Genomic DNA, 26,478 nt, shown 5'->3' with positions numbered 1-26,478 from the left:
TTATTAAAATATCTTGATAGAAACATTTCCAATCTAGACTCAACCCTGTCTATTCAACACATATCTCCCCAGATAAGGAAGTATTTCAGTATTATTGTGCCTGCAGTGCTAATGAACCACAGGTCTCTAATGTCTAATTGACAGCTATGCTTTACACTGGCAATGTGAAGCGTGATTCCAAGTGAATGCTTTAATTGACACAAGTTAGGCAGTCAGCCAAGTTGATAAACAGATATGAATTATGAACTGCAGTCATATCTTGCACATTTAACTGCTGAGCATTTGCTGTCATACCATCTAGCGAGCGAACAATAAAATGTCAGGAACAGCAGAAGTGATGACAGATGCTGTCTCCAGGTGGGAAACCATCTTCCTAATTAAAGTCTAGATTAGGAATTTTATCACTACTGTTCAATTAGCATATATATATATATATATATATATATATATATATATATGAATATATTTTTTAATGCCCATGATTCTGGCAATGGAAGCAAGATCTTTCAATATTTTTATGGTAGAGTTAGATAGATTCTTGATTAACATGGAGACAAAAAGGTATTGGGGATAGGCAGGAATGTGGAGTGGAGGTTACAACCAGATCAGCCATGATCTTAATGAATGGCAGAGCAGGCTCGAAGTGCTGAGTCGTCTACCCCGGTCCTAATTTGTGTGTTTGTATATATCGGGAAGTGATTTGTTTTGGGGAACATTCTGAAATAAATCCCATGATGTTCACCAAACCATGTAATTTCCCCAGTCAGCCTCGCTTCTCATTGGCATCTTACTTTTAATCAGCAATACATTTTAAAGTGCCAGTGTTCTGTATCGCTTTGCCTGCCGAACACAGCTGGCTGGAGCAGAAACCAGGAAGATCTTAGTTCTGCATATCAGTACAGTTTTAAGTCAGGGCCTGTGATAAAGTATTGGGGAGCAATACAGATCTGAGTGCTTTCCGTTTAGAAAGGCTGCTGTATATATAACAGTAGAGTTAAAAAACACTTCAATTTGTTCACCGGCAGTTTAATTTGGATCTATGACAAAGAGAAAATATCTCCTCCAGCACATTTTACCATTTTCCCCACAGCTGCCTCAAGATTTGCAACATTTTTTCCCCCAGTTAAATCATTTTCACAATTCAGATCTCAGGTATGCTGTCAAGGGCAGCGAGGAGTATGGCGGCTTGACACCTCCCCACTATAACAAAGAAAAGAATTACTGGCAAAAGCACTATGTTGTACCTGTACATCAACGAGTGGCAAGTTGGATGAAAGCATCAGCGCAGCTCGAGGCTACTTTCCAACTGAAGTACTCAGGTGATTAAAAGAAATATAAAAGGAATGTTTTCAAAATATAAGCAATGTTACTGGTCCACATCTAATGTTAATGATAATTATCCTGATGTTGGTCTAAGATGTAGCTAATATGGCTGAAATTTAAGTTAAATAATGGGTAATGTTGGCAATTTACCTCTCCCCCTTTGTTTCCTGGTCTCTCTGTCTCTGCTTTTCCAAGGATGGATCATAAATAGCCAGTGTGATCTCGGAGCCCTGCTGGACAAGTTCTGCAGAAATATCACATACATAAAATTAGATTCAGTCAAATTCTTCATTTTATTGCTGGATGGCAATGGATACAACAGGTATATTCTATGGATTTGGAGTGGGGCCTCAGCTTTTCATCATGTATATTAATTATTTAGACAAAAGCTTAGAAAATAGACTTCGGGGGTGCTCTGTTGCGGAGGGATATGGGGGTCCTCGTTCATGAGTCATAGAAAACTAACATGCAGTACAGCAGATAATAAAGAAAGCAAATGGAATGTTGGCATTTATAGCAAAAGAAATAGAGTATAAAGGTAAGGAAGTGTTGTTGCAACTGTACACAACATTGGCGAGACCGCACCTGGAGTATTGTGCACAGTTTTGGTCCCCTTATTTGAGGAAAAATGTAGGACCATGGAGGTAGTTCAGAGGAGGTTCACTAAACTGATTCCAGACATGAGGGGTCTGTCGTATGAAGAGAGATTAGGCCTACACTCTCTAGAGTTTAGAAGAATGAGGGGAGATCAAATGGAGGTATACAAGATGATAAGAGGTATGGAGTAGACATGGAGCTTTGTCTTGTGGGACATTCTAGAACAAAAGGTCATAGTCTGAGGATAAGAGGTAGCAAATTTAAAACAGAGCTGAGGAGAAACTACTTCTCCCAAAGGGTTGTGAATCTGTGGATTTCGCTACCCCAGAGTGCAGTGGATGCAGGGACAGTGAATAAATTTAAGGAGGCGTGAGACAGATTTTAAAATTGGTAATGGGTTGAAGGGTTATAGAGAATGGGCAGGACGGTGAAGTCAAGGCCACGATGAGATCAGCCATGATCGAATGGCGAAGCAGACTTGATGGGCCAAATGGCCTAATTCTCCTCCTAAATCGTATGAGAGGAGGCGATGGTGCAAGACTGAGCCTCCATTTTCCCCCAAATCGAGCCAGGATCACTAGGCCATTGCAGGACCATCTGTATGTTAGCAGCCCAATAATAAAACAGAAGATTCGGGAGGGCCAAACCTCCCAATCCTCTGTCTCTTTGAAGCAGAGCGCTGCAGACTCTGGGGCACTTGTCCACCCAGATAAAAGCCAAAATCAACTTGTTAACCATAATAAAAAATTTGGGGGCAAAAAATTGGGGATACATTGAAATAAAAATAATACTCTTGGAAGCACTTTCATCTTTATAGTTTAGATCCTACCTGCAAGAGATAAAGGAAGATTGCTCCACCTCTGCAAGTCTGTTTTAACATTACTGACGAGGCTTGAATAGTTGAGTTTATAAAGTAATGCCTAGTTATGGGCTACGCAGACATACAGGTAGAGGGCGAGAGATGAAACGGCAATTAACTAAGTTTAGCCTCTCTGGCAGGTGGATTAACCGGAAAACACACTTTTACTCACATTTAATTTGTAATCGGAGAAGGTACCAAATGTTGAGAGTATCTTGCAGTCACAGCCAGAAGGGGTATTAGTCTCTCTCTCTCTCTGTAATCTAAAAACTGTAAATCGATCCTTTGGTGATTTAAAACTAATAACTGCTCTCAGTAGTCACTTTAACCTGATGTGCTTCTGTTAAAAGTTCTTTTTTAAGTCTTATGGATGTTAAAAGGACAGCTTAAGGATTACTTAGTGTTGTATTCTTTGGGGGTTGTATTTGAATTAACTGTTGCTAAGATGTTCACTGTATGTTTTAAAAAGGTTAACTTGAGTTCATAGAATAAACATTGTTTTGCTTTAAAAAACACTTTTCCATTTCTGCTGTACCACACCTGTAGAGTGGGCCGTGTGCTCCCCATACCACAATCTATTAAAAGTTGTGGATCAGGTGAACTCCATGATATACTTTGGGGTTCTCTAAACCCTGGCCCATAACATAGATGACTCCCCAAATTCGTTGTTTAAAAGAAATAACTTCTTTATATGAATAAATAACCAAGTTTAACAATAAAGGTAATTCAGCAGAACAGTAGTAACAGTAATAACTTTGAAAACAGGAGCACTATTAAAACAGGTCTTGCTTACAACAGAGTAACAATTAGAGGAGAAAAGCTTATAAGAACATTCTGTACTCAAAGTTTCACTCTGTAACACAGCCTAATTGATACAATTTAATATTTGGCACCCCTAGACCCCCCCCCCCCCACCCCCACCCACCCCTGGAGGCAGGGAGCTGCAGTTTAGCCAACTTCAAGCTAGATTTTTTTTGTTCCATATAAATGCATTAGGCATTGATTTCCCAGAGGGTTAAAACAGATGACAAGATTGGCAGCATCTGTAAAAGATGCAATAACCTGGCAACACATTCATCTTAACCAGCATCATCCTGCCCAACCACAATATTGGGAAGGAGGACCAATGATGCAGATCCCACCTAATACACATGAGTCATGAGGGAAGTTTGCCCCATACAAATGTCTAAAGGAGGGGTTAATCATAATACCCAAACCATAAACCCCGAAGGGGACTACTTAAATGGGAAATTAGTAAAGGGTGGGGAAAAGGCCTCTGTCTAAGCCCTCCCAATGGCATAGCCTCAGACTTCATAAAATTGATTTTATAACCTGGAAAGAGACTAAATCTATGCACCACATCAATAAGAGTGGGAACAGAAATGTCTGGTTCAGATACAAATGGCAACATGTCATCCGCGTATAGCATAATCTTAAATTACTTCTCTCCACTACGCAGCTCAAAGATTGAAGTGCCCTGTGTAATTGCCTCCGGCCGGTGCTCAATAGCTATTGGAAACAGTAAAGGGATGACGGCCAGCCCTGCCTAGTCCCTCACTGATGACACAAATTCTCAAGACCTATAACCGCTCATAAGAACTGCCGCCAGAGGGCTTTTATAAAGCACCTGTATCCACCTATATACCTTTCCAAACCCAAACATCTGCAATGTATAAATTGAAAAATTACATTTCAACTGGTCAAAAGCTTGCTCTGCATCAAAGGAGATCACCAACCCATCTGATGTCCACTTCTGAAACACCTGAATGACATTTAATAATCTCCTGACATTGTTACATGAATTTCAGCCCTTTATGAACTCAGTCTGATCGCCCTGGGTGATCAAAGAGAGAATTCCCTCTAGGCGCCGCACTAACACTTTGGACAACAATTTCAAATCCACATTCTGGAGCAAAATTGACCTGTAGGATGCACACTCGTCAGGATTCTTACCTACCTTCAGAACTAAGGAAACATTTGCTTCTTGGAGCAGCTGTGGCAGCTGACCTGCTTCAAATGGGTGACTGTACCTGCCAATCAACGGTCCCATTAGCAAGTCTTTAAATTCCTTATAAAATTCACATCCAAAGCCATTGGGACCTTGACCCTTACCAGATTGAAGCTCCTTCAAGGGAAGAGCCACTTTCCTTCTAGAAATAGGACCATTCAGGACGAACCTTTGGTCCTGGGAGACTGTTGGGGAGTTTAAGGGAGGAAAAGAAACACTCCATAAGTGTCAATGCATCCCCAGACTGGTCTGTTTTATATAAATCGGCATAAAACCATTAAATGCCTTGTTGATATCCTCCGTTTTAATCATTCTAATCTCCTTGGAGTCTAGCACAAAAGGAGCAGTCCTAGACTCAACCTTCTTCCCAGGAGGAAAAGCCAGGTATCTATTTGGTTTGTTTCCAAACTCATGTAACTTTTGTTTGGTATGTTGAGTCAACAAGGAATCCAGCGCTGTTCGAATTGCATTAACTTCTTTCAGCAACAAAAGATTAGGACTCCTTCCATTTCCCCCCTCTCGTTTCAGCCAAATTTACTCCCAACCCGGCATTGCTGCTCATTTGGCCATTTTGAAAGGTACATTTTTGTTGGCTAACACTGTGATGCCCCAACTACTGATTGAGAACGAGGCAAAAAACACCTGTCCCACCCAGTCCCTCTCAACTTTAAGTGCTCCTTGCCATCTAAAGGGGTTTCCTGTGACAAAGCTATGTCAACTTTCACTTTTTTAAGGAAGGCGAAGATCTTTTTTCTCTTAATAGGCTGATGTACTTCCCGCACATTCCAGGAGCAGATTTTCAAAGTAACTACTGCCATTACTCAATCAGCCAAAGCATGCATCAAAATATCCCCCCCCCCCCCACCTGGCCTCCCAGTTATAACAGAGGCACCATTGAAACTTAGAATTCCTACAGTGCAGAAAGAGGCCATTCAGCCCACCGAGTCTGCACCGGACTCTGACAGCCCACCCTGCCGAGGAGCACGCTGAAGGGTGCTTTCCATTCAAAATAAATGGAAGTCCCTGAGATTTTTAAGCATAAAACATTCATTGTAGTGCTCCATTACTCCATTACCAACACGCTAACATGATAAATAGCAACATAAGATCAGGTAGGAAATATAATAACAAGGAATAGAGTCCGAATTTCACAGTGAACTGCAGACTTCATTGTCTTCCACGGAGTTCACAAAAGTCAAGGCATTAGCCGTATCATCGAATATCTTTACATAGAGTTGTCAATACCACCCTCAGTGTAGCAGGATTTTAAAAAAAGGACATAATTCACTCCATCAGCCTTGACTCACTTTCGTTATTTAAAATCCGTTCATGGGATCTGGGCATTGCTGGCTGAGCCAATATTTATTGCCCATCTCTAATTGTGCCCTTGAACTGAGTGGCATGTTCGGCCATTTCAAAGGGCATTTTAAGAGTCAACCACATTGATGTGGGTCTGGAGTCACGTGTAGGCCAGACCAGGTAAGGACAGCAAATTTCCAATGCTAAAGGACATTAGTGAACAGATGGGTTTTTACGACAATGGTTTCATGGTCATCTTCGAAGCCTTTACATTTCTGTTACATTGCCGCCGGGTAATCTTGGAAGAAAGAGCAACCTTCGTCCCCTCATAGAGCGAGGTCCCACCACCCCTCGCCACTTCAAAATACTCTTTGACGATCTCCGAAGTTATGAAAACGAATAGTTACGGGCCAGGAACGCAGATTGACCCTCGGCCTGAATGACAGGTACAATGTACCTTTTCCGACTTAATATGCCCAGCTTTCATAGCAGCCAACTCTCAAAGAACTTAAGAAGGAGCTTACTCTCCACTCCTTCTAGCAAACCGACAACCTGGGCATTTTTTACCAACCTCGGTTCTCCAGGTCATCCAGGATTTCTGACATATCACATAGCTGGTTTTCCAAGGACTGCAAGCCGGCTCCAACTTAGGAGGTTACATTTTCAACAGTCAGCATTCTTGTCTTATCGAGCCTCTTACTAATATTCTGCAGTTTAACCTCATGAGCACTGATGTTCTGTGCCAACAAGCCGGTTTTATCGTCATTTACTTTAATAGTATTATCAGTCATCACCTGTGATGCCTTCGAGAGAGCTGGTTGGGAGCCCGTTCAAGGGTCAAGTCGCCATTTTGAGAAGGCAGCTCCACCCCAGTTGCTTTTGACTGCTCTCTTTTGCCAATGATTTTCTTAGGATTCCTCAGCATTTTGTCATCAACGCTTATCCAGAATTCTTCCAGGGATATACCATGGAGTATTCACTCCCGGATAAGGTAAGCATGATAAATGAGAGAATTAAAGGATGAATAGCGCCAGAGCCCACGGAAATGCTGCAATTCGTGCGCTTGCATCACGTGACCTCTAGAATGTTTTCTTAACATTTACAGATGAGGGGTGCAGAGAAGCAAAGACATTTAATATCATAGGCAAGTCACTAAAACATAATGCCCAAGTACAAAACGTAATCAAAAAGGAGCATTGGCTTTTATTTCAAAGGGGTTGAAATTTAAAACTGAGGTAATGATGTTTGAGTTGTACAGTGTCTTGATCAGACCCCATCTGAATATTGCATTCAATTTAGGCGCACCCAGGAAAGATATAAAGGCACCAGGAGGGTATAGTACAGATTCACCAGGATGGTATCAAGGCTTAAAAGGTTAAATTGAGGGCAAGTTGCATAAACTGGATTGTTATTCCCTTGAGTTTAGTAGCTTCAGTGTCTCATTAAGGTAATTAAAGCAGTGAAGGGATTCAGTATGGTAAAATGATTCCCTCTGGTTGGTGAGTCTTAAGGTTTGAGATCAGCCATTTAGGTGTGAAATCAGGAAACAGGTTTCACACAAAGGATAGTGGAAATCTTAAGATCTCTTCCCTCAAACACTATGAAAGCTGGATTTTTGAATGACCAGGCAGTCAAGGGTTATATGGGGAAAGCAAGAAATTAGCATTAAGACCACAATCAGATCAGCCGTGATCATGTTGAATGATGGAGCAACCTCAATGGGCCGAATGGCCTACTGCTCCTGTGACCTTATGTTTCGAAGAGCAAGAGGCACCTTTATTGAAACCTTCAAAATCCTGAGAGATATTGACAGGGTGGATGTGGAGAGGATGTTTCCTCTTTTGGGAGAATCTAGAACTAGGGGTCTTTGTTTAAAATTAAGGGGTCGCTCATTTAAGAAAGATGAGGAAAATGCTCTTCTCTCAGAGGGTAGTGAGTCTTTGGAACTCTTATTACTCAGGTGGTGGTAGCAGAGTCTTTGAATATTTTTAAGGCAGAGCTAGGTAGATTATTGATTAACAAGAGGGCAAAAGATTATCGGGGGTAGGCAGGAATGTGGGATTGAGGTTACAATCAGGTCATCCATGATCTTATTGAATGGTGGAGCAGGCTTGAAGGGCCGAGTGGCCTACTCCTGCTTCTAATTCATATGTTGCTTGTACATATACTCGTATGAAATACTGAACATTCATGATCCATAAATGGCAGTACAGGCTCGATGAGCTTCACGACTTCCTCTGTTTCAAACATTGCTATTACTCGCAATATGAATACATATGGAATTCCCCTATCTACTATTTCAATGGTATTCAAATTAAATGGCCTTATGTCTCAGTTAAAGTGGTGGACAGAATTCTGCCACAGAACTCTGCCAAAGTTCACAGGGTGAGGGAGATAAACCTCCTCAGAAGCAAGGTGTGTGACCTTGGAGACTCTGGCAGATGCTGGCCAGCTCGAGGAATAGAACAAAGAACAAAGAAAAATTACAGCACAGGAACAGTCCCTTCGGCCCTCCAAGCCTGCGCCGATCCAGATCCTCTATCTAAAACTGTCACCTATTTTCTAAGGATCTGTATCCCTCTGCTCCCTGCCCATTCGTGTATCTGTCTAGATACATCTTAAATTACGCTATCATGCCCGCCTCTACCACCTCCGCCGGCAATGTGTTCAAGGCACCCACCACCCTCTGCGTAAAGAACTTTCCATGCATATCTCCCTTAAACTTTTCCCCTCTCACCTTGAACTCATGACCCCGGCACCTGTTTTTTTTCTGCGTCTCAGTGGATTTTGTAGGTCTTTTGCCAGACTCCCACTGGAGTGCAGCAGCAATATGTATGAATGATTGAACAATTTCAACACCATTATGTATTCCAGTGCAATCTCACAGGAACTGAGACAGGTGGAATTTGAGTTTTTTCTCAAGTTCCAGACATTAATACCAGAAAATGCAATTAAAAAGAGTCTAGTTTCTCTGGTTCATTAAACACTTTCCCTGCTTACGGTACTTTTTGTTTTGTTACTGTTTTGAATTACCTGTTCTGCTGTTTGCTGGAGCTCCATCAATAGTATTGCCAGGGGCCTTCCCAGGGTACAATGCAACTACCAGGGACTGTGGGTGGTATGCCCACTCCAACCTGGCTGCCTTGGTTTCCTGGTGAAACGGGTCTACCTTAATCCAGCCCAGGGGTACTGCTCCTAAGTCTAGAGGACACAATTTTATTGTGAGTATCTTCACATTTGAAAAACATGGGTGCACAAGAAATCTGAAAATGAAATACAGATCAGACTTTACATTTCATCTACACGCAGCACAATTCAATGTGATATTTTTCATGGAATTCAGGAAAAAAGTCTAACAATTTCATAGCACTGACTGAGGCACAGGCGCATGATCTACTTTTTTAAAATAAAGGCAAAATACTGCAGATACTGGAGATCTGAAATAAAAACAGAAAATGTTGGAAAAACTCAGCAGGTCTGGCAGCATTTGTGGAGAGAGAAATAGAGTTAACGTTTCGAGTCCGTACAACTGTTCTTTGGAACTAGAGAGAGGTAGAAATGTGGTGGGTTTTATGCTGTTGAATAAAGGGGGCATGTGGAGCAGAATAGAAGATCAGGGATAGGTTGGAGTGCAGAAGAGATGAAATGACAAAGAAGTCATGCAAAATAAGACACAAGGAGTGGTAATGATAGAATCCCTAGAATCATAGAATCTCTATAGTGCAGAAGGAGACCATTCAGTCCATTGAGTCTGCACCAACACTCTGAAAGAGTTCTTCACCGAAGCTCACTCCCCCACCCTATCCCATTAGCCGCTTAATCGAACCTGCACATCTTTTTGGACACTTAGGGGCCATTTAGTATGGCCAATCCACCTGCATATCTTTGGACTGTGGGGAGGAAACCGGAGCTTCCGTGGAAACCCACCATGGGGAGGACGTACAAACTCCACAGAGCCAGTGACCTAAGCCCAGAATTGAACCCAGGTCCCTGGCGCTGTGAGGCAGTAGTGCTAATCACTGTGCCACCATGCCAATAGTATTAAAGACTAAAGCTTTGATTCAAAAGAGGCGTTTTGCTTTTTTAAATTTAGAGTACCCAATTAATCTTTTCCAATTAAGGGGCAATTTAGCGTGGCCAATCCACCTACTCTGCACACCTTTGGGTTGTAAGGGCGAAACTCATGCATACACAGGGAGAATGTGCAAACTCCACATGGACAGTGACCCGGGGCCAGGGTCGAACCCGGGTCCTTGGTGCCGTGAGGCAGCAGTGCTAACCACTGCACCACTGTGCTGCTCTCAAAAGAGGTGTTAATGCAGAATAAGGTTCAGCACAGTCTGAAAGCAAAACATAAGAACAAGATACAGGGCGCGATCAAACCACATGGGAACTATAGCAGCACTGAGTAACACAATGGTATCTAACGTGGCTCCGGTTAGATACACCTGAGGCTGCGCTCAGTCCCGTTTCCTGAACTGGGGTTCCCCGCTCTTCGAAACTCCTCACTGCAGAAATTACGTCCCGATCTCTCGAGCCCTAATCCAACCCTGGAACGCCCCCAAAACCCAACTCACCGATAGGAGGTCCCTGTGCCCTTCCACACCCCCACACCGGCCTGATCATCGCCATGCAAAAAATGCCAGACTAACACCTTGGCAGTGCCCCTGCCAGGGTGCCAGGCTGGTAGTGCCAAGGTGCCCAGGTGTCACCAGCAGTGCCAGGGTGCCACCCTGCTAAGGGGGATGCACCTGGGGGCCTGCAATCCCCTGAGAAACCCCCATGAGTGCCGTTCCCTCTGGACCCCGATTGTGGAGATAAGTACTGAACGGCACTCGCCCGAGGGCTCCAAAGCAAAGTCTCGCTCTAATAATAATAATCTTTATTAGTTTCACAAGTAGGCTTACATTAACACTGCAATTGTTACTATGAAAATCCCATAGTCGCCACACTCTGGCACCTGTTCGGGTACACGGAAGGAGAATTCAGAATGTCCAATTCACCTAAAATATGCAGATTTGCCAAACAGTAATCCCGTTCACAATGGGCGGGCTTCTCATCACAAGGTCTTGCAAGATTGCAGGGTTCCCCGGCAGTTACAGGCCACATTGTTACAGGCTGCTTTTCGGGGACAGCATGGCCGGTAGGTTCCACCCACAAACACTAGGGGGGAACAAATTCAAAAAGAACAGAGTTCATGGTCTGAGGTCGTTGAACTCAAATGTTGAGTCAACAAGGCTGTAAAGTGCCTCATCAAAAGATGAGATGCAGTTCCTTAAGCTTGCTTTGGGCTTCACTGGAATATTGTGACAGGCCAAGCACAGAAACACGGGTATAAGCAAAAGATGGTGAATTGAAATGACAAGCAACAGGAAGGTCCAGGCTGTGATTGTAGACTAAGCAAAGGGGTTTCACAAAGCAGTAATAGAGTTTTACAGTACATAAAGAGGCCCTTTGGCCCATCGTTTCAGCATCAGCCATCAAGCACCTAACTATGCTAATCCAATTTTCCAGAACTTGGTCCATAACCTTTAATGCATTTCCAGTCCCCATCTAAATGCTTCTTAAAAGGTGTGATGGTTCCCGCCTCTACCACCCTTTCAGGCAGTCAGTTCCAGATCCCCACCACCCTCTGTGCTTTGTCTTCTCAATATTGAGGAGGCCGCATTGTGAGCAATGAATACAGTAGACTACTCTTTTTTTTAATTTAGAGTACCCAATTAATCTTTTCCAATTAAGGGGCAATTTAACATGGCCAATCCACGCTAAGTTAATGAACATGCACCAGTCTCGAATTCCACTATTGCAAAATCAAATTAAATTCTTAGCAAGCAAAATACATTTTAAGCAATGTGCAACAAGGAGATTCTACTTGCTGTATTCGCTTTGTAATTGTATTTTATTCACATCTTTAATGATCTGACAGTATATTGAACAGGTACAAATCATAACACTGGAGGTTTAATTGTCCAAAACATATAGATTTAATCAGTTATCTGCTATGTCACCTTCTTAGGTAATGTGGAGAGTCAATTAAAAAGACAAATAGAACACATTATATTTCGGGAAAAAAAAGAGGAATTTGCATTTACATAGCACATTTTAGGACATCCCAGTGCTTTACACCCAATGGTGTACATTTGAAGTGTAATCACTGTTGTAATGGAGCACATTGAAAAACAATCGCGTCAGGCTTCAGAGGCTATGCTAAAGCTTTCGACTTCACTGGCCAAACCATACCCGGAATTAATAATAATCTTTATTAGTGTCACAAGTAAGTTTACATTAACATTGCAATGAGGTTACTGTGAAAAGACCCTAGTCATCACACTCCGGCGCCTGTTTGGGCACACAGGGGGAATTCAGAATGCCCAATTCACCTAACAACACTTGTGGGCGGAAACGGGAGGGCCCAGAGGAAACCCATGCAGACACAGGGAGAACATTATTGTGCTCAGTCTGTTTTCCATGCTGCAAAAAGGATATGCACTCATTGGAGAGACTGTGCGGAGTAGCAAACAATCCTGAGTATAAAGGTATTAAATTCCAAGATAAGTTTAGAGAAGTTCAAGGAACCATCTAGACTGAATTAAAGGCAGGACCTCGTTGAAGTCTATTAAGTATAGTGGGTCATGAACAACGTACCTTCTAATGTCCTTTGTAGTGCGCAAGTGATTCATTCAAGTGCACCATCCCTTTACATTTTTTTGTGCGGCTTAAAGGGATCAACTTGTGCGCTGCCTGTGCGGGAACGTTTGGGTTGCTATGCAGCCACGCAGTTAAAAGGGAACATTGGTACCAACGAGATTCATTAACTCTATTCTTCTCTCCAAATCCTATTGAGTAATTCCAGCACTTTCTGTTTATGTTTCGGATGTCCAGCATCCTCCTTTTCTCTTGCATATAAATATATATACTATTTGAAACTCAGTTACAATTTATAATTCTTTGGAAAACATTGAGACAGTGGACCAACAGACAAATAGCTATATCAATATACTAACAGATCATCAAGATTTTAGGTCAGACGTCAGAAGCTTTATACCATGTAGCATACAACTTATTATTCTACTGCAAGGATTGAGCTGTGCTTTAGTTAGCCTGCCTCACTAAAGATCAATGCTGTAAGTAAACAGAATGAGGTCAGTCTGAGTTTAATTGCTATTTGGTGAGGCGAAGGGAGTTTGCAAATTGGAAGATGCTTGTAAGTTTCTAACCCAAGGACAAAAAAAAATGAAATGCCTGTTCTTTTTTTTTCTATAATTTCTGACACACATCAAATGCGACATCTAAAAAGTGCGATGCATTTACTCTAAACCTCTGTTTCAGAAGTATCACTGCACCGTATTTATTTTCTTAATAATATCTTCTCAACGCAGGTACCTTTCACAGTGGGAGAATACAGCAGTCTGATAATGAAATATGGTCGGTCCTCGATTGGATTCACGACACTGAATTTGGATGTATCAAGTGACTCAAACTCAAATTTTTCTGACACAGAAAACACAATAAAAAAGTAATTATTTCTTATTTTGTTTAGTTGCGAAAAGAAATAGTTATGACAATAATCAGCTTTAAAATTCATAATTTGAAAAATTCTTTGAATGTTTAAAGAATGAACTTGCATTTATATAGCAGTTTTACCATGTCTATTCTGAAAAGGGAAAGGAGTTGATATGGTGGATAGAAAGAATTTACTTCCTCTAGTGTCCAAAACAAGAGGGGACATAACCTCAAAATTAGAGCTAGGCTATTCAAAGATTATGTCAGGAAGCACTTCTTCACACAAAGGATACTGGAAATCTAAGACTCTAAGCAAAGGGTATCAAAGAATATGGAACCAAGGTGGTGGTTGGAGTTAAGCCACTGATCAGCCATAATCCAACTGAACAGCAAAACAAGCTTGAGTGGCTGAATCTTCTCCTGTTCCTTTTCCTCCACCGTTCTTCTCCGAAATGTCCCAAAGCATTTCATACACATGAGTCAGTAATGTGTTTACTGCACAGCACCCAATGCCAGTGCTGTTCAGACACTCCACTTTGCTTGCACATGAACAAGCATGCATTCTTTTATTTCATGGATGTGTTATAATACACAAGTTAGATGTAGGATTTTGAAGCATTTTTCAATCTACTGAATTCCAAAAGAAATGCACCAATATAGAAAGAAATCAGTCGAGGCCAGGGGACCATAAAACATTTTTTTTTAATGCGAAGAGGATGACGCTGGCAAGGCCAGCATTTGTTGCCCAACCCTAATTGCCCTCGGCAAAGTTACAGTCAGACTTCATTCCATTAATGTTGCTGGCTCTAAATCCTGGAACGCCCTATCTAACAGCATTGTGGAAGTGTTTTCACTACATGGACAGCAACAGTTTATCTTCTCAAGGGTAACTAAAGATGGGCAATAAATGCTAGCCTTGTCATTGATGCCAACATCCAAAATAATGATTCAGGTCCCCAACAGATAACAGTTTTTTTTTGTCACCAAACGGGATTCATATTTAACTCTTACCATCAAACATAAGAGTAACTTCAGTTACGGCTGCCTCCATGGATGTTCTTTCCTTACTCACATGCAAAAAGGTTGGCTTAGTAAGAGAGGACTTTGAGCATAACATCAAATTGCCATAGAGTATAGAAACAGTTAACTTTATATCAAGTGGATTCAACCACTCCTAAGGAGAAACACAAACACTGCATCAGTAAGAAACTACCGCTAAGAAAAGTATAAGCATCAAAAAAATGTAACATTATTGCAGTTTAAAAGAGCCGAAAAACCCGTGGCAAGAATGCAATTTAAATAATTAGAGGGAGGAAATTCCTGAGCAGAGACTTGCTAGACAGCTGTGCCGATCAGGAAACCCAGACATGTTGTAAACAATTAAAATGAACAGATGGAAGCCTTGGCTGGCATGCCTGTCAGTTCCCAACATTCATGGCCAGCAAATGAGAGATACACTGATCGAACAAACTCAAGAAATTAGCACTAACTTTAGGATGATATATGGAATTAGTTGTTTGAAGATTCATGAGGACATAAGTGAGTTACAATTTTATGGGTGGAATTTACCGGCTGTTCATGCCGGTCGAATATTCCGGTCCCACAGACAGCGCATGGGTTTCCCTGCGATGAGGGGTGCAGTCAATGGGAAATCCCTTTGACAACGGTTGGACCAGAAAATCCCACCCGTCTCTGCCGTAGAAAAACATGGGTTTGTCGTTAAATCCCGTAATACATCACATTCACTGCTGTATTGCATTATAGTTTCCACAATAAGTCAAATTTAGCACGAGTATAAATACAGAAACAAATTTCATTTTCTAGTTAGAAAAGTGAAACATATTACTGTGGGGGTTGCAGATGAACAACTGGCCAAATTAATCCTTCTATGGATCTATCTCTAATTATTGCCCAGTTCCTCCTGTTCAAAGGCAGTACACTCAATCTAGCAGCTAGAATGACAACAATACAAAGTTGTAATGAACCTTATTAGTCCTCTTTCCTCCTTTATTCCACCACTTGGACATAAAATAATCTTATATATCCAAATGAACATAATTACCTACCTTTGATGTAGATTTTAGCAAAATCAGTTTCACTGAAATTTTCTTGACTCCAATTGGTAGGATCTCACCATGTGCGTTGATAGGATTTGTGTCATTGCTGATATCTAAATACAAGTAAAACTAACTGGAGCTGAGGTAGTAAATCCTTTTGAAGCAAGGTCAGCTTTAATAAAAGCAGTGGTTAAGACCACTAAAATGTAAACCACCTGTAATAAGTGAAGAGGAGGGCACTATGACACACACGGGAAATAATTTGTTCGGATAGCACTGTTTCAAAGTGGCACTATACAGACTTTGCCAATTCCTCAGGGGTAGGCAGCCCCACAGGCCTCTAATTGTGCAGCCCCTGCAGCATTCTTCATTGACATAATTGAGAAACACCCTGTGGTCACGCAGGTAGCTGCCTGCACACTTGTGGTCTATAGGGGATTGGCATTGTCTGTGTACCAGTGCTATGAAGACAAATTTTTTCCAACAAATTTAGAATATAGATAGAACATGTTCATGAACTAAGGCATGTCCTCTCAGAATGAAGAAGTATGAACTTATGCCCCTGATCTTGTCAATGATTTAGTTAGTCAGCCGATTTAGAATAACGATGTTTAACAGACAAGGGAGGATTTTTTAAATTCTTTCACGGGATGTGGGCATTGCAGCAAGGCTAGAATCTGTTGTCCATCCCTAATTACCTTTGAAAGCCACTTTCTTGAATGGCTGGAGTCTGTTCTTTTTCAACTTTTCTGTAGCAGTTTTGTATAACTGAGTGACATACTAAGTTACATTCCCATGCGTTTGGAGTTACACGTAGGCAAGACTAGATAAGGAAGGCTGATTCCTTTCCCTAATCTACATTACCCTAAAGAAACAAAAAGGATTGGAAAAAGATGGCCAAAAAAAAAAGAAGATAAATGCTGAGGGTAAAATAGCAAGTAATATAAAACAGGCACTGAGAGCTTCTTTAAATATATAAAAAGGAAGAGAAAGGCCTGGCGCGATTCCAGACTTTGGACTCTCCCGCGATCTAACCAGCCCGCTCGGATTTGCACCAGCTGACGCAGGCGTTGGATCAAGCCCAGAAAGTTGGGATAAAAGGGGCATTTTCAGGATGGCAACCTGTAACCAGTAGAATGCCACAGGGATCAGTGCTGGGGCCACAATTATAAGAATATATATTAATGATTTGGACGAGAGAAGTGAATGTACTATTGCCAAGTTTGTGGATGACACAAAGATAGGTGGGAAGGCAAGTTGTGAGGATGACACAAAGAATCTACAGAGAGATGTATACAGATTAAGTGGGCAAAAATTTGGCAGATGGCATATAATGTAGGTAAATGTAAAGTTATGCACTTTGGTAGGAATAATAAAGGAGCTGGATATTATTTAAATGGAGAAAGACTGTGTGGTGGTATGTATTAGGGGTAATACGGTACACCAGGAATGCCGAGGAGCTATTGGAGGACAGATGCTGGATCCCGATTGGATCCTCCACCTACTGGGCTCCACCCAGATAGGAGGGGTATAAGAACCTGGGTTTACTCCCCGCAGTTGCATTCTGTGACTGAGCTGCTGGGGGAACGTGTCTGAACAAGTCTGCTCAATAAAGCCTCGATTGAAGTTCTTTACGTCTCGCCTCGTGTGTGATCGATGGTGCTACAGACTGCAGAACGTTGCAGCACAGAGGGGTCCTTGTACATAAATCACAAAAAGCTAGCAGGCAAGTTCAGCATATAATAGGGAAGGCAAATGGAATATTAGCCTTTATTTCAAGGGAATGGAGTATGAGAATAGGGAAGTCTTGCTAAAACTATACAAGGCACTGGTTGGACCACACCTGGAATATTGTGAACAATTTTGGTCCCGTTATCTGAGGAAAGATATACTGGCATTGGAGGCAGTCCAGAGAAGATTCACTAGTGTTGATCCTGGGTATGGAGGTATTTGGCATGAGGAGAAGTTGGGTAGGTTGGGCCTGTAATCATTAGAGCTTAGAAGCATGAGAAGCGATCTTTTTAAAAAAAAATCCAATTAAGGGGCAATTTAGCATGGTCAATCCACCTAGCCTGCACATCTTTGGGTTGTGGGGGTGAGACACACGCAGACAAGGGGAGAATGTGCAAACTCCACACGGACAGTGACCTGAGGCTGGGGGCAAACCCGGGTCCTTGGCGCCGTGAGGCAGCAGTGCTAACCACAAGCTATTAGACCATGCCACCCTAAAGAAGTGACCTTATTGATTTCCGGTGACGGCGGGCGGGAGGCAGCTGCACAATGGAGGGCACCCGTTCGGGAACGGCATTTTCGGGGTTTTAAGCCCGGTCCCAGGGTCCACAGAGGCGGCAAAAGCAGGGAGAAGGCACAGAGGAGGCACAGTAAAGAAAAATGTCGAGCAAAAAAACGGCCGTAATAAAAACAGCTGAAGGTCCGTCGGGGAGTGGAAAGGTCACTGCGGGGTCACCAAAGAAAATTGAGGCTGGAGCACCATGGGAGGCCGCATTGCTTACGGATGAAGAAATAACTAAGGTGATGGCTGCGGAATTCGAAAGGCAGTTTACAAAATACATGGAGGCAATGAGGAAGGAGATAAGAGAGGTTTTGAGTGTGCTGGTGGAGGAGGCGATTTCCCCGGTGACGATGGTGGTGGCGAGCACAGTGGCAGAGGTGCGAGAGCGCAGTGGCGAAGGTGATGGAGATTAACAAGGATCTGCGAGGAAAAATGGAAGACCTGGAAAACAGATCCAGGCAACAGAATTTGAGGATTGTGGGGCTGCCCGAAGGAGTTGAAGGACCGAGGCCGACTGAGTATTTTGCCGCGATGCTAGTGAAACTATTGGGAGAGGGGGAGGATCCCTCCCGATATGAACTGGATCGGGCTCATTGGTCGTGGAGGCCTGTACCAAAGGCAAATGAGCCGCCAAGGGTAGTGACTCTGTGCTTCCGTAGGTACAGTGTGAAGGAGAAGGTCCTGTGCTGGGCCAAGCAGAAGCGGGTGGTTCAGTGGGCTGGAGTTGGTATACGTGTATACCAGGACTTTACAGTGGAGCTGGCGAGGAGGCGGGCTGCCTTCAACTGGGTGAAGAGGGCACTGTACATTAGCAAGGTCCAGTGCGGCATTGTATATCCAGCGAAGCTGAGGGTGACGTACAAGCTCAAGGACTTTTATTTTGGAACGGCGGAAGCAGCGGAAGAGTTTGCAAAGGCAGAAGGACTGTGGCAGAACTGAGAAATCGCCATGTGCCGATGTAACCTCATGACTGTATTTTCTTCTTTTTTGTTTCACTGCGTGCGGGTGTATGGGCTAAAGGAGCCAATGTTGTATGTATTTGGACAAGGGAAGTGATGGGACTTTCACTCGAAATGAGGGCTCTTTGGGGTGTAGGTGGATATGCGGGGTTTGTGCTAAAAGGGGATTTCTGGGCTGTCCTAGGGCCGGTCAAGGGGGAAAGGGACCCGGGCGGGGGCCTCCACGCTAGCCGGTTTAAGCCGGCCAGTGAACGGGAGTGCGGCCATCGGAGCCTGGCAGAACAGGGTCCGAGTGGTCTAGCCAGGGTGGAAAGTTGGGGGGGGGAAGGAACCGAGGTTGGGGGGGAGGAGTTTTACAAGGGGCAGTGGACGGGAGGAGTTGGAGACGGGAGGGGGGCGGGGGGGGGATGTTTACAACTCTTGGGTATCATGTACGGTACTCTTTCAGAGGTTGGATGGCGTTGAGTGTGTGTGTGTGTGGGAGGGAGAGGGGAGGAGTGGACTCTATAGGTTAATGGTGACCATAGGCGGTCCAGGACTCCTTTTTCTTTTTCTCCTTTGTTTTTTGTTTCCACCGTGGGAGGGTTTGTTTTATTGGCTGCGTATATTGACAGGTGGGCCATTGTTTGGGGTGGTGGGAGGATGGGATTGTTGGTATTGTTAAGGGGATTGATTTTGGATTTGTTACCGTTTACTGTTTGTGGGTGGGGTGTAAAGTTTGAAGGAAAATGTGAAAATGGAGAATAAAAACATTTAAAACAAAAAAGAAGTGACCTTATTGAGGCATTTAGAATTCTAGGGGGCTTGACAGTGTAGATCCTGAGAAGTTTAACATAGATTAACATAGAATTTACAGTGCAGAAGGAGGCCATTCGGCCCATCGAGACTGCACCGGCTCTTGGAAAGAGCACCCTACCCAAGGTCAACACCTCCACCCGATCCCCATACCCCAGTAACCCCACCCAACACCTAAGGGCAATTTATCATGGCCAATCCACCTAACCTGCACATCTTTGGACTGTGGGAGGAAACCGGAGCACCCGGAGGAAACCCACACAGACTCGGGGAGAATGTGCAGACTCCGCACAGACAGTGACCCAAGCCGGAATCGAACCAAGTTGTTTCCTCTTGTGGGAAAGTCTAGGACCAGAGGACATAATCTCATAGTAAGGGGTCACCCATTTAAGACAGAGATGAGGAGGAATTTCTTCTCTCAGAGGGTAGTGAATCTGTGGAATTGTTTTCCACAGAGGGCTGGAGAGGATGGGTCATTAAGTAAGTTCAAGGCTGAGATGGACAGATTTTTAATCAGTAAGGGAATCAATGGTTATGGGGATAAGACGGGGAAGTGGAGTTGAGGATTATCATATAAGATCAGCCATGTTCTCATCGAATGGATGAGCCAAATGGCCTACTTCTGCTCCTATGTCTTATGATCTTACATTAGTGAACCAGATGGGTTTTACAATAATCAATGATCATTTCATCGTCACCATTACAGAGACCAATTCCAGATTTTATAAACTAATTAAATGTATTAATTTAGTTAAAATTTTACTAGATGCCATGGTGGAATTTGAACCCAAGTCCCCAGAGCATTAGCCTGAGCTCCTGGATTACTAGTCAGTGATATCACACTACATCGCCATCTCCCTTTATGGAAATAGAAGCTAGATTAGGCAATATAGCCCCTTAAGCCTGCTTCACCATTTAATAAGTGAATGCTGATCGACTACCTCAACTTTATTTCCCTGCCCTATCCCCACGCTCTTTGATTTTCCTAGTATGCAAAAGGGGCGGCATGGTAGCACAGTGGTTAGCACTGTTGCTTCACAGCGCCAGGGTCCCAGATTCGATACCCGGCTTGGGTCACTGTCTGTGCGGAGTCTGCACGTTCTCCCTGTGTCTGCGTGGGTTTCCCCGGGTGCTCCAGTTTCCTCCCACAAGTCCCAAAAGACGTGCTGTTAGACGTGTACCTGAATAGGCGCTGGAATGTGGCAACTAGGGGCTTTTCACAGTAACTTCATTGCAGAGTTAATGTAACCCTTTTTGTGACAATAAAGATTATTATTTTTTTTAAATAAAGATTATTATTTTTTTAAAATCTATCAATTTCAATCTTGAATACATTCAACTGACAGAACACCCATGGCCTTCTAGGTACAGAATTTCAAAGATTCACAACCTGCTGAGTGAAGAAATTTCACTTCATCTCAGCCTTAAATGGTTCACCCTTTATCTTAATTAGGAATGGACTATAAGACAGTTCTCCTTGGTGTGGTGAATGCTGATTCTCTATGTGCTTTTCAGGGGGAGTAGGGCCAAATATTTCATCTATAGAAAACATGTGTCTTTATAGGTAACACGTGTGTGTGTGTCATGACAATTCTCGCATTATAGGATGGAACATGCTTGATGGAGCAGGTTGGCTTCCTTGGCCCATCAATTTCACATGTTCGTAGAAGCCAAACAAACTAGGCACTTCTCCAACTGCAGGAGGGAGATGGAGAACCTACTGATATGGTGTAACAACAACAATCTCTCCCTCAATGTCAGCAAAACTAAGGAGCTGGTCATTGTCTTCAGGAAGCAAAGTATCGTACACCCCCCCGTCTGCATCATTGATGCCAAGGTGGAGATGGTTGACAGCTTCAAATTCCTAAGTATGCACATCACCAACAATCTCTCCTGGTCCCACCCATGTCGAAACTATGACCAAGAAAGCACAACAGCGCCTATATTTCCTCAGGCATCTAAGGAAATTCAGCATGTCCACATTAACTCTATCACCAATTTTTACAGATGCACCATAGAAAGCATCCTATCTGACTGCATCACAACCTGGTATGGCAACTGCTCGGCCCAAGACAGTAAGAAACAGTCTGTGTCTATGTATCTATTGACCCATTGTGTATCTATCTTATGTCCTATGTTTTTTCATGTAAGGAATGATCTGTCTGGACAGTACACAGAACAATACTTTTCACTGTAGCTCGGTAAACATGACAATAAACCCAAATCCAAATCCAAGTGGGAGTGGGGTCAACAGCAAGTGACTCATAGCCAGCCTGTGCTAATAATCTCCGAGTCACTGGCACAGACAGAGTAATCTATCTTGCCTGTAAATGGTGTCCAGTACGCGGGAGATGTCAACAATTAAGAAAATGACTTAAAGAGAAATATAACTGACTATTAAAAATTATTTCTGAATCACACTTATCTTAGGATGTACATTGCCTCATAGTATTATTGTGAAAACTAGTGGCAGTACCTTTCAATGTCCTTTTGTTCTTAGGGAATGGTCCATACAGATTCCTGTAGGTCAAATGTTTCAATAAGTACAATTAAAATTTAGCATCAAACTGGATATTTCACTTTAACTAAAAGGACATAATAATTCCACAGCTGAGTGAGCACTTAGCCCTGTTGGTGCTCAGAAATCCTAGTGTGCTTAAAGACAAATAAGCATGAGGAAATTATTCATCTAGGTAAAATATACTAAGTAAACGTATAACTTAATTAAAGCACCTGAAAGGAGATTTGGAAAGTATCGTTAAAATTTTTCAAATGGACATTGCCTCCTACCCAGTATTGTGTGAAGACAGTCAGTTTCATATGATTAGCTTCATACAGCTTCTACCAACCTCATGGGGAAAATTAGTGCGTTTTTAAACATTACGGTTGTTTTGATGACAGTTCCCACAGCAGCTCAGCATGGAACTGAACCAAACAGACCAGGATGTCCAGTTGGTGTCAGTGCCTCTGGGTTCTCCAGGAAGAAGGAAACTAAATATCAGTCTAGGTTAATGCTGCTGACCATTATCCAGTGACCACGGTGCAAACACAATTGACGGAATAGTTACAAAGTCCAATTTCGGGTGGGTAAAGTGGCGTTTGACCCGCCAACGGCAATGGCAGATTTTGATGCCATGTTTTGTGGCACTTTGTATAAAAAATGCAGAGGCACGAGGTCTATGACAGATCGCTGGCAGACAGACAGTCTCTGATTCGCCCACCCAGCCATCGCCTCAGCACTGCAATAATCTGGGCGGCATATTTAACGGCACAAAATGGGCACACTTCAAGTCAGGGGAAGTCTCTGTAAAGTCATGGCTGCCAAATCTAGGAAACATTCTGCCCTGAGGTTCCCTTCACTTCAATCCTTTATTGAAGCCTGTACCCTGTACTGTTAGACGTTTAGCTGCTGTTGTATAAGAGTCAAAAGTTCTGCTCCTTTTCACCAACACCTTTATTTCACTGTAACAGACTCTGCACAAAATGCTAACATCACATCACCTGACACAAAGGCCACCTGAAGCCCCTTTACATATAAGTGTCAATTATTGGATACTTAACATAAATGAGACAACTAATTGGAATGTCTCTTAATCCATTACTTAACAGTCTCCCCTTTCTTGGAGAAAAAAAAAAATTAGGTGAAAACAAAATTACAAGAAACTCAAAAACACACACGCAATTTCGCCCCTTTTTTTTTCATTTTTGGAAGAAAACAAAAACAGTCACAGAAACAGGCACCCTTCATTAACAATATCCAAAAGTTTCTGTGAGCTAGCCCCTCTTTTTGTAAAACAGTCTGACAATTGATAACTACTGTCGACCCATTTAATTTTTTGCTATTTCCCCCTGTCCAAAATCTGCTTCAAACTTGCGATGTCTATCAATAACCTTTTTTCATTGACACTTTTTGTAGAGTGCACATTTTCCCACAGGGATTTATTGTCAATGTGACATCAATAGGTATATTACCCAAATCCCCTAATCCCAAAATTTCTGTCAATATCTGAGATATATAAAAGGCCATATCCACCGTCTCTACATGGTTTAACGTCTCAGCAGCCAAAGTGCTTTTGACCACTCTCCTTATTTTCTTTGTTTCCCACACAAGAAGGCAACATTTACAATTGTTCCCCAAAAGGAAAATTATAAAACCTCCTGCGCTTGAAACCCAATCACATAAATTTGCATAGGACGCATCACTATAAACTGAGTTTCAAGTGCTTAAGGTCACCTAAAACCGGGAACCTCAAAACACACTCCTGCATTTTTAGTTTGACCAACGCTTTATTTGCTCTTATTATGTCTTCCACTTTGGGATCATTCATTTTTGTACTCAACTCTAAGACACCAAAACTCACATCCGGTCTAGTCTGTCTACCTAACCAATTCAGTTGCCCAATTAAACTTCGCAGTTGCTCTTTTTCCATCTTTGAAACCATTGCATCTTTTTGTGAAACCCGGCCATGGCTAATTGCTATTGGGCTGATGCTTTCCAAATAAGATTGCTGACGTAAAGTTGCCCCTAACTTAGTCTGTCCGATTTCCAGTCCAATATATTTAAATGCACTGGAAGCCTGACTTCCAACCCTGAATTTTTTCCTCAAACCAGAGATTACAATAGCTTAGAAATCACTAGTCCCACCCAACAAAAAATCATCGACATACATCATAAAGATGCCAGAAAGGTTTCCTTTATGGTGCCAGTAAAACATTTCCGGATCTGCTTTCAACTGACAACAGCCTAACTTTAACACAACTGACCTTATTGAAAAATACCAGACTCTAGACGCATCATTTAATCCATATACACATTTGTTCAACTTCCAGAGTACCCCTTCTGTGTTAGCTGCCTCTTTAGGAGCACGGACTAAAATGTCTCTCTGGAGCTGATGCCCCTGCAAAAAGGCAGCTTTTATACCTATAGATTTTCATTCCCATGCCTTTGTGGCTAATAGAGCCAAGAAGAACTTTAAAATAACCTTTCCTGCCATAGGTGGATCTACCATTAAGTCCTGATCTTCTAAGTTTTCTTCAAATCCCCTTCCCACAAGCCTGGCCTTTGCCTTATAAGTTCCATCCGGCAGAACCTTTTCCGTGCAAATCCATCTGTGGAATAGAGCTCTTTGTCCCCTATCCGGTACTTCCGTGTATACCCGAAATTCACTCCAACTATGCAGTTCTTGCTGTTTGGCATCTTCGATAATTTTTTCATCTAATTTATTGGAAGCCACCAAAATCTCACGTGAATGTGAGCTTCTACTCCTATTAGTATTCGTAGTCTTACTCATGTTCCAAGACCTTGAAAAACTACGTCTCCTCTCCCGCCTGGTATCTCGTTCTGTACTGCTACTGCTTGATCTTTCCCTTCTGCTGTGGAATGTCCTTTCAATAGTTCTCAACCTTTTCCTGCAGACCTGTTCACTGTCCGATGTACTATCTGAACTGGCACTGCGTTTCTGTGCCCTCCATTTTTGAACTTTGTGTTCCCAATCCATTGTCTTGACTCCTTCCCCTGAATGCTGTACATTCAACCAATGTTTATACTTTCCAGTGGCCTTCCTTGCTCTACTAATAACAGTTGTATCGTTCCATTGACTAGACCCTTCAGGCAAGCATGTCACTTTTGTACCAGCTTTTGGCATTTGTCCTTTTGGAAAAATGGCCTGTTCTAATTAATCAGAAGTGTTGTGTTCCTCTACAGAAACCCTGTCTATATCAGTTAACTGGTCCTCATAGTTCTGTAACACTTGTGTACCAGATGACCCTGGTTCCTCGTCATGTCTGTCTGCTCTGTCTAATTTTGAAAATTTGTCTGTACCTTGATGAATGTACCCTAACAGTTTGATTGCCATGTTGCAAAATAATTGTTTTGCCATTTAAGCCTATGATCTTCCCTGGGCCTTTCCATTCATTAAAATTGTCTCTCTTATAGTATACTATGTCTCCTTGCTGAAAAACGGTATTTGATGGCCGTACATTATGCCTTAAAGCTCTGCGAATTCTTTCAGCGACTTGTGCTTCCAAAAAGGTTTTTCTACTACTATGTAATGCATCTAAATGCTCAGCAAAGGCAGAGCTAATTGTAGTCCCTTCCCAAGCTGGAGGCTGGTCATTCAAAATGGACAGAATTTTAGGATTTCTACCGAACACTAATTGATAGGGACTATAGCCCCCAACTATCTGCAATGAATTCTTTGCATGTACCGCCCATGCTAAAGCTGAATTTAGCCTGCAATTCGGTCTATCTGCCAAAACTTTCCGGAGCATGTCATCGATTACAGCATGGTTTCTTTCACAGACACCGTTACTAAATGGGCTTTCCGCAGCCGTATTCATAACTGTGATATTCACGTTTTCACACATATCCCTAAATTTATCATTAGCAAATTCTCCCCCATTGTCCGTAAGGAATTTTGCCAGTGAGCCCATTCCTGTCCCGATCCATTTTTCCACGATTTGATCCAGAATTACTCTCTTTTCTTTACTTCGTACAATCGTTGATTGACTACATCTGGTTACTAAATCTACAAAATACAAAATAAATATATTATTGGCTTTATCCCAGATCTTAAGGTCCATGGCCACAATGTCGTTAAAATCCCTGGCCAAAGGTAGGATTACCATCGGTTATGCTGGTGTCCTTCTGTACTTCCTACAAGCTTCACAGCGATCACTAACCTGTTCTATCAGTTTAGTATAGTCTGCATCCCTTACCCCTGCATCCTTTAATAAATTTTTCAGCCTCCGAGGAGTCGGATGCGCAAATTGCCTATGCAGTTTTA

General features: G+C 42.5%; 1 protein-coding gene across 2 annotated transcripts in view; it reads right to left on the bottom strand.

The window, feature by feature from the left end:
* The window catches only part of LOC140386972 (uncharacterized), a 156,683-nt gene that overhangs the window by 76,486 nt on the left and 53,719 nt on the right, over positions 1-26,478 (bottom strand). The window contains exons 13-19 of one of the 2 annotated variants that reach the window (XM_072469926.1): positions 22,170-22,213; positions 15,656-15,759; positions 14,601-14,763; positions 13,470-13,577; positions 9,120-9,287; positions 4,892-4,972; positions 1,474-1,567 (exon numbers count right to left, since the gene is read on the bottom strand). In XM_072469926.1, the coding sequence (XP_072326027.1) occupies positions 1,474-1,567; positions 4,892-4,972; positions 9,120-9,287; positions 13,470-13,577; positions 14,601-14,763; positions 15,656-15,759; positions 22,170-22,213 (762 nt within the window). The remainder of the gene's footprint in view (positions 1-1,473; positions 1,568-4,891; positions 4,973-9,119; positions 9,288-13,469; positions 13,578-14,600; positions 14,764-15,655; positions 15,760-22,169; positions 22,214-26,478) is intronic. The other variant, XM_072469927.1, reaches the window with a different exon arrangement.

The sequence above is a fragment of the Scyliorhinus torazame genome, chromosome 12, assembly GCF_047496885.1.
Source record: "Scyliorhinus torazame isolate Kashiwa2021f chromosome 12, sScyTor2.1, whole genome shotgun sequence".
Lineage (NCBI taxonomy): Eukaryota > Metazoa > Chordata > Chondrichthyes > Carcharhiniformes > Scyliorhinidae > Scyliorhinus > Scyliorhinus torazame.
Note: the sequence above shows the minus strand (reverse complement) of the source record. Positions and strands in the feature narration are given on the sequence as shown.